At 34.3% G+C, this 9,765-nt stretch overlaps 1 protein-coding gene across 1 annotated transcript in view; it reads left to right on the top strand.

Annotated features, from left to right (window-relative positions):
• LOC141644183 (uncharacterized) overlaps positions 1-9,765 on the top strand; it is a 114,489-nt gene that overhangs the window by 5,387 nt on the left and 99,337 nt on the right. The window contains exons 7-12 of the mRNA XM_074453652.1: positions 732-764; positions 874-945; positions 1,955-1,987; positions 2,096-2,167; positions 3,156-3,188; positions 3,298-3,369. Of these exons, the coding sequence (XP_074309753.1) occupies positions 732-764; positions 874-945; positions 1,955-1,987; positions 2,096-2,167; positions 3,156-3,188; positions 3,298-3,369 (315 nt within the window). The remainder of the gene's footprint in view (positions 1-731; positions 765-873; positions 946-1,954; positions 1,988-2,095; positions 2,168-3,155; positions 3,189-3,297; positions 3,370-9,765) is intronic.

Genomic DNA, 9,765 nt, shown 5'->3' on the forward strand with positions numbered 1-9,765 from the left:
AAAATAATTTTGCAAAATTGAGGATCTTTTCAGAATAGAACGGAGTCAATAATAGTTGAGTAATAGAATATCTTTTACTTATTTCTAAGACTAGAAATGTTATTAGTAAGTTGTGGAGAGGGTTAAGGCGAACACTAATGATAGTTAAATTATGGAGTTCTTCTACATGGTACCCTTGTATTTTTTCAGAGTTTTTGGTGGTTCCCTCATTATTTTTGAAAACATCGCTGCTACACCCTAGCCTATTATTTAAAAGAAAACATTTTATAGAGGTTCCTATCGAACTCATGTTTTACCAAACCTCATCCTCCGCTTAGCCGAGTTTTCATTCCCCGACTTTAACATTTACAGTATTTCCAGAAGTTTTCATCAAGTTAGGGGCACTGTTGATGTTTGTAAAAAATAAATCGAGCATACGACGTAAATAAACTCTTGAAATATTTTTGGTTTGACGAGTATTCTTTAATTGGTGGTGCTATTAAATAGGATACAACATCCGCTGGTTGCATATTATGTACAACTAGCTTTGTGCTAGTTACTATATACAACTAATTATGGCCCGTACTTGCTCGCTTGTGTTATGTGTTAGGAACTTAGGACTATAAATGCTTTTTATAATACATGTCTTCCATCCACCCAGTTTTTGATATTTTTCGTTCTGTGCTGTTTCTCTAGCTTTTGACTCCACATTTATTGGCAGTCCTAATCATTTTTTTCCCCTATTCTAACAGGAGGATAAAATGACCGATATTGAATCCTTTGAGGTTGGCTCATCCAATGCTTTTAAACATACTCCGTTTATCTAGTTATGTAATGTCGTGAATATTATGAGTAATGTTTATTCGTTTCCCTTTGATGCATCTTGGTCTGCAGGAAGCAAAGAAACCTTCCCTGCAGAGGCTTCAGTATCTTGAGGGACTGATTTGTGGGCTTGAGGAAAAACAGGTAGAGTTGCTATCTTATGACCTTTCTGAAACAATATCTGATTTATCAAACGTTGGAACAATTCTTTGATGTTTACACGTAGAGGCCAAAGCCCATAGATTGTTGTTTAAGATGAGCATATCCGTTTGAAACTTAAAATGAGTCATATAGGACAAAAACAGAAAGCCTAGGGTCTTGGTACTAACCTGCGAAAAGAAATAGGGTTATAACATAATATTCACTCTAATTCCCCATTAATGAATAATAATTTTCCAAATTCGGGGACCTTTTCAGAGTAGACCGGTGTCAATAATAGTTGAGTAGCAGATATATCTCTTACTTATTTCTAAGACTAGAAATGTTATTCGTAAGTTGTGGAGAGGGTTAAGGCGAACACTAATGATAGTTAAAATATTTAGTTCTTCTACATGGTGCCCATGTGTTTTTTTTTTAAAATTTGGTGGTTCCCTTGTTTTTGAAAACATCACTGGTACACCTGAGCCTATTATTCAAAGGAAAACATTTTTTAGAGGTTCCTATCTAACTCATGTTTTGCCAAACCTCATCCTCCGCTTAGCCGAGTTTTCATTCCCCGACTATAACATTTGCAGTATTTCCAGAAGTTTCCTTTTAGTTAGGGGCACTGTTGATTTTTGTAAAAAATGAGGGGTACCACGGCGAATTTGAAAAAAAAAAAAACGAGCATACGACGTAGATAAACTCTTAAAATATTTTTGGTTTGCCGAGTTTCCATTAATTGCTGGTGCTATTAAATATGATACAACCACCGCTGGTAGCATGTTTTGTACAACTCGCCGTGTGCCAGTTACTATATACGAAGTACAACTAATTATGGCCCGTACTTGCTCGCATGTGTCCTGTGTTAGGAACTTAAGACAATAAATGCTTTTTAGAATACATGACACGCATCCACCCAGTTTTTGATATTTTTTGTTCTATGCTGCTCCTCTAGCTTTTGAATCCATATTTATTGGGTGACCTAATCATTTTTTTGGCCATGTTCTAACAGGAGGATGAAATGACCGAGTTTGAATCCTTTGAGGTTGGCTCATCTATTGCTTTTAAACATAATCCGTTTATGTAGTTATGTAACGTCCTGAATATATGAGTAATGTTTATTCGTTTCACATTGGTGCATTTTGGTCTGCAGGAAGCAAAGGAACCTTCCTCGCAGCGGCTTCGGTATCTTGAGGGTCTAATTTGTGGGCTTGAGGAAAAACAGGTAGAGTTGCTTTCTTATGACCTTTCTGAAACAATATCTAATTTACCAAACGTGGTAACAATTTTTTGAAGTTTAAACTGAGAGGCCAAAGCCCATAGATTGTTGTTTAAGGTGAGCATATCAGTTTGAAACTTAGCATGAGTCATATAGGATAGACTGACAAAAACAGAATGCATAGGGACTAACATGCGAAAAGAACTAGGGTTATAACTGAATATTCACACTAAATGCTCATTAATGAAAAATATTTTTGCAAAATTGGGGACCTTTTCAGAATACACCGGAGTCCATAATAGTTGAGTAGCAGATATATCTTTTACTTATTTCTAGGACTATAAATGTTATTAGTATGTTGGTTAGAGGGTTAAGGCGAACACTAATGATAGTTAAAATATTGAGTTCTTCTACATGCCACCCTTGTATTATTTCAAAATTATTCTTGGTTCCCTCATTGTTTTTAAAAACATCACTGCTACACTTGAGCCTATTATTCAAAAGAATACATTTTATAGAGGTTCCTATCCGACTCATGTATTACCAAACCTAATCCTCCGCTTAGCCGAGTTTTCATTCCCCGACTTTCACATTTACAGTATTTCCAGAAGCTTTCGTCAAGTTAGGGGCACTGTTGATGTTTTTAAAAAATTAGGGGTACCAAGGTGAACTTGAAAAAAATAAACCGAGCATACGACATAGATAATCTCTAAAATATTTTTGGTGTGCCGAGTATCCTTTAATTGGTGGTGCTATTAAATACGATACAACAACCGCTGTTAGCATATTATGAATAGCTAGCTTTGTGCCAGTTACTATATACAACTAATAATGGCCCGTACGTGCTCGCTTGTGTCATGTGTTAGGAACTTAGGACAAAAGCTTCAGGCATCCACCCAGTTTTTGATAATTTTCGTTCTATGCTGTTTCTCTAGCTTTTAAATCCACATTTATTGGCAGTCCTAATCATTTTTTTTTTGCCCTATTGTAACAGGAGGATGAAATGACTGAGTTTGAATCCTTTGAGGTTGGCTCATCCATTCCATTTAAACATAATCCGTTTATGTAGCTATGTAACGCCGTGAATATTATGTGTAATGTTTATTCGTTTCCCTTTGGTGCATCTTGGTCTGCAGGAAGCAAAGAAACCTTCCTCGCAAAGGCTTAAGTATCTTGAGGGACTGATTTGTGGGCTTGAGGAAAATCAGGTAGAGTTGCTTTCTTATAACCTTTCTAAAACAATATCTGATTTACCAGACGTGGGAACAATTCTTTGATGTTTACACTGAGAGGCCAAAGCCCATAGATTGTTGTTAAGATGAGCATATCCGGTTGAAACTTAAAATGAGTGATATAGGATAGGCGAGAAAAAACAAATAGCCTAGGGACTAACATGGGAAAAGAAATAGGGTTATAACTTAATATTCACACCAATGCCCATTAATAAAAAATAATTTTGCAAAATTGAGGACCGTTTCAGAATAGAACGGAGTCAATAATAGTTGAGTACTAGAATATCTTTTACTTGTTTCTGAGACTAGATTGTTAAAATATTGAGTTCTTCTACATGGTACCCTTCTGTTTTTTCAAATTTTTTGGTGTTTCCCTCGTTGTTTTTGAAAACATCACTGGCACACATGAGCCTATTATACAAAAGAAAACAGTTTATAGAGGTTCGTATCCAACTCATGTTTTACCAAACCTCATCCTCCGCTTTGCCGAGTTTTCATTCCCCGACTATAACATTTACAGTATTTCCAGAAGTTTTCATCAAGTTAGGGGCACTGTTGATTTTTGTAAAAAATGAGGGGTATCAAGGCGAATTTGAAAAAAAGAGAGCATACGAGTACATTAACTCTTCAAATATTTCTAGTTTGCCGAGTATCCTTTAATTAATGTTGCTATTAAATACGATACAACAACCGTTGGTAGCACATTTTTGTACAACTAGCCGTGTGCCAGTTACTATATAGAACTAGTTATGACCTGTACTTGTCGCTTGTGTCGGTAACCCTCCAAATTGCGTGGCCTGTCTCCCCACCAAGGAGGGAATTTATTTGTTTTGAAGAAGCAGCTGGTAAGATCGTGGCCTTTGGTCTCGCAATGAGAACAAAATAATTGACGACGTTCACGCCAATCAACAGGGGGACGGGAGGAGTTAGGAACGGCAAAGGCTGTTACCTCGGATACATCCGGAGCAGATTCGTCACGCAACCGCTCTTGTTGTAAAACAACACTATAGGCACGGCTCAAAGAAGGCAGAGGATCAAGTTGGAATTGTTGAGAACGAACATTACCATATAGCGAGGAATCAAGACCCATAAAGAATTGGTGCAACCTTTCGTTATCGAGACGCTGTAACGCGGCTTTGGCTATCCCGCACTCGCATTTACCGCAAGTACAAGCAAAGGGCGGTTCATGAAGCACGAGAGAGTCCCAAATAGTTTTTAATTTGCCAAAATAAGTCATCACATCCATACCTTTGATTTGCTTACAGTTATGCAATTGTGTTTTCAGACCATGTATTTTTGTCCCGTCAACGACGTCGAACTGAGCTTGCAATTCGGCCCACATAACGGATGCATCATCAACGTAGGACACGGTTTCAAGGATGGAGGTGTCGATTGTATGACGAATCCACTGCACAATTGTACAGTTAACCGCCTCCCAGTTTTCAAGATCGAAAGCGTTTGTTGGTTTTTTAATTGAGTCATTGACGAAGCCAAATTTTTGCCTTGATTTGAGCGACATCGTCATGGATTGTTTCCAGTCGGCATAGTTGTCCCGACGTAGCATAATGTTTGAGATTTTTTGACCCGGACCATCGTTGGACCCGAGATAGTAAGGACTAGAGGGATCGATTTTAGGAAAGTCAGTCGCCGTGGCAGCGTTTCCGCCAGTCGACATGATGAGGGTGGAAGAATTTTGGGATTAGGGTTTTGAAAAACGTGAAGGGGAATTTTTTGAACTTGACGCTGATACCATGTTAAGAGAATAGAAGGGAAAGTTGTAATATTATTGAGTCATGAATATTGGCTTATATAGTTACAATGTATATGGGAATGCAATCGCTAAAATATCGCCAAAGATAACAACCGAATATAAAATCTTTGACTTAAGGAATATCGTATATTACGATATTCCTAATAGATACCAACTTACTAATTTCCACGATTTGTTTTGGGTGGTCGATTAATCGACTGAATTAGGGTTCATCAGTGATCGATTGATTGATTTAGGGTAAGAGATGATTTGAATTGGGGATGCCATTAGAGATTTGGGATTTAGGGTTCATGGTAAATGGAAGGAAATGTATATGCCGGTAAACTGAAATGAAAATAAGTGTGTTGTGTAATAATCCGTAATAAGTAAATGAGGGCAGTTTGGGTATTTTGCCCAACTCGTCACTAAACAAGTCGGGAAATAAGAAAAACGATACTCGGGAAACAAATACGGTGGTGATTGGGGAATATACATTAAAGTTTGGGGGTTATTTGTAAAATCGGAAATACAAGGTGGTAATTTGTAAATATACGCAAATACGTGGTGGTTATTTGTAATTTATCCTAATAATAATAAAAAATGCAAATTATGTCATCAATTTATCCATTATTTATGGCCACTCAAAATAAGTGACGTGGGTATTAATTAAGCACAAATTCTCATTTGTGACGGATATAATCCGTCACAAGCAAGACGGACTGTTAATTAAGATGGACTATACTTTATATGAGAGTATTATTAAACGAGAACAATTTCAACGAACAAATATGACTATAATTTAGATGGACATCTACCTAGTATAAAAGCTAGGTTCTTTCGAGGCTTCTCATTGGCTGAAATTTTTTAGAAATTTGGCCAATATAGGATCCACCATGTTCTATACACCATTTAATTACCCTCTCTCCTCTCATCTCCTCCACCCAATTCAAATCTGAAAAATCACAAAATCTCATTTGTGACCAACAATATCCGTCACTCTGGAGTGACGGATACCATTTTACCTCATAAAGTACCCACTTTTTCTCTCTCTGCAACACTATTCATGTGGTCCCCTTTCTCCACTAACTCATTTTGTTACCATTTTAACTCACAAAATATCCGCCACAAATGGTGACCCGTCACAAGGGAGACCAATTGCTGAAAAATTACTCCGAAGAAAACGATTTTGAGTTTATTTTGCACGTTATTTTTATAATAAAATCAATGTATTAATACTCCGTATAATCTAAGCTAATCTAATTTGAATTAATATAATCTAATTCTTTTAAATGATCTCAAGAAAGTGATAACAAATATTTAACATCTAAAAATTACTTATGTTTTTTTGAAAAAATTGTTTTAAAATCTTCAAAAAAATCCGAAAACTAAATTTAACAATTTATTTCAAAAAATTCTCTTTAAAAATCCTGTAATTCAGTATAGGAAAAATATGTCATTAAACCATAAAAAACTTATATAAAAAATAAGATTTAGGAATTTAATTGATAAATATTCTTCAGAAAATATCCAAGTCATTTAAATTTAATAGATTTGATTTCCGTTCTTAGAAATACTCTATTGTTTTGTAAAATAAAATAAAATAAAGAAACTTCAAAAAAGGGGAAGATTACATTCAAAATATGGGAATTTTTTAAAATCAGCGAAAATAAGTTTTAAATAAATGAAAAAATAATTTAAACATAATATAGGCAACGAAATAAAGTAAAAAGAATATTATTTAAAAACACATACTTACTTATATTGAGTAATTTTATTTAAAAAAACAATACTCATTAGATCTATGATATTCACTAATAATTTTATAATTTATAAAAAAAATAAAAAATCAACTTTTACAAAAATAATCATCAGATCTATGAGAAATTGAATAGAAAAAAATCACAGAAACATGAAAAAAAAATGAAACCAACATAGCTAATAGTGAGAGAGATTGACAATTAAGTAAACATTATCGAGTAAGGAGATGATATATTATTTAAAGAATGAGGATTATAGAGAGAAGTCATAGGACTATGAATCCATGAGATTTACGAGAGATAAAGTTGAGACAGAAGTGAGAGAATGAGTTTGAGGGAGTGATATAATGACGGTGACTGGTGACGGTGTGTTTGATGAGAGAGAGCGAGGGAGAAAGAGGCGTGTGAAGTATGTTAGGTTAGCATTACTGATTTACTACTATTAATTGAAGGCGGGGGCTTTGGCGATATGTACTGAGATTTTAATGGGTTAGTTTGAGGTTGTTTAAGCCTATTTTAATCATATTTAGATTTTGAGCCAACAGTTTGTTATTCAGCCTATTTAGACTGACACGAATTATAGAGTAAGACGGATCACCCTGTGAGACGGTTTATTTCTACAAATAAACTATTTATCTAATACCAATGGCGGACCCAGGAGTTTAAGAATGGGAGTACACACTTGAAAAAACGAAAAACTTCGGACAACATAAAAATATGATTCAACTGCATCATTGTCATTACATAGTAAACATCTTGCCAATTTTTTTTTTACCAATGATAAGGATTTGAAATCATCCTAAAAGTTGAAAATCGTCTTTTAAACTATTGAGTTTTTTAAATGAATGAAAATGGTGTATTTTTTATCTCTAGCTTGTGAGTACTACCTATTGAGGGTTTTTATGCGTGTGTTTTTTTATGGATTAAAAATAAAACTTTTAAGTTATTGTATTTTTCTACTTTTATTAATCTAAAAAATAAAACGTAATATTATATATATTATATAATACATAATTCACAATGAAAATTCACAAACAATCAAAACAAAAGTTAAAAAAAATTCATAATACAAAACAATAAATGAGAATTTGAAACTAACAATCTAAATTAATTTAAAAAAAATGGGTAGAGGGAATTTAGAAGTTAGAGTTTGAAGATTGAGGATTTACACCAAATTAAAAAAGAAATCGAATTTCCTCGGAAAAAAAAAACATAGGAAAGTTGTAGTCAGCGATTTACACCAAATAAAAAACATGGGAACAAAGGGAGGGGGAATGGAGGCTGAGAGGGATTGAACACACAACCTCACGCCTAAGTGACAGTTGCACTACCAACTGAGCCACTTCACATTAAGGATACATAATAGGCGGAAATAATATAGGTACTTGATTTTCACTGCTTTTATAAAAAAAAATCCCGCAATTAAGGGTGCGCACCCCTGGGTCCGCCACTATCTAATACTAATAAGTAAGTTGTTTTAATATACAACGAAATCGTCTCACCGTGTAAAACCATCTCATATAATAACGACTGTATTAATGTTATTGTCTTTACTATATTCAATATTGTCGATTGATATTCTTACTTATAATTTTGTATATTTGAAATTCAATATTTCTACATTTTCTTCATTCATAATTTAATAATAACAATTATTTAATAAGTAACCCCGTGCAATTTTTGCACGGGATTAAAACTAGTTGTTTAGTGTTTAATAGTCTCACTTTAACTTAACTCGAAACATTCTTGCAGAAGACGTACACCAGCTAAAATATGACCTTGCGAATTTATCAAATAATAAAGCATACACAAATATTAAATTAATTCTACAAAAAAAAAGTATATACATTAAATTTTACTTATAACAAATATATGGATATGTCAATCATTCAAGCAATTGATTTATGATATATAACAAAAAAAAAAAAAATAATTGTAATAATATATGCCATCTAATTTCTATTTCACAAATTCATCATAATAAACTTTACTAAAAAAAATTAAAACAATCCCGTGAATTTTCACGGGTGTTATATTAGTTATAAATTAAGAGTGGCCCTAAATATACTCACAAAATTTTCTGGGACACTATCTTATGATTGATTTGCCCTTTAATTTCCAAACTCTCAAGTCTCAAGTGAGAATCAAGGATATTTTCGTCCGTTACTTATAATTGGAGTGGCCCAGTATATTTTGTGAGTGTATTTAGGACCATCCTAAATTAATATTAACACTGTTATATAAATACAATCATCATCAACATTTCGGTCAAAGACAGAACAAGACCAAATATTTTGTGTTTGGTCCACAAAAAATTCATTTTCAGTCTTCTCTCCGATCCGGTTTGGTCGAGGACCGGCCTAGTCTCAGATTGATGCTCAGCCCTAGGCCCCTAGCTATAATACTCAGGGGTTGTTTGGTTACCCACTAAACAATACAGGAACTTAAATTCATGTGAATTGCAAAATGGGTATGTTGTTTGGTTACCCCAATTCACATGAATTAGAAGTTCCCATGAATTCAAATTCCTCCATAATGGAGGAAGTTGCTTACCTAGGCCCCCCTAGGTAAGTGAGAATGCCTACATGAATTGCACTTCCTTCATGGCAACCAAACAATTTTTTGCAATTCACATGAATTCTAAATTCACGTGTTTTATGACTTCCTAGGCAATACAAATTCTTATATGCAACCAAACGACCCCTCAGTAAAATTGAGTGTTGGGGATTAAACTTGAGATCTAACATTTAGGATAAAACTTCTTCCACTAAATTAAGACATTTTCTGTCAATTAACCAACCTTATAATGCACGCTATTACCCGTTCTCCCTCCCCTCAAGGCCTCAATGCCTATCTTAATAATGC

Source organism: Silene latifolia, chromosome 2 (assembly GCF_048544455.1).
Source record: "Silene latifolia isolate original U9 population chromosome 2, ASM4854445v1, whole genome shotgun sequence".
In the NCBI taxonomy this organism is placed as follows: Eukaryota; Viridiplantae; Streptophyta; class Magnoliopsida; order Caryophyllales; family Caryophyllaceae; genus Silene; species Silene latifolia.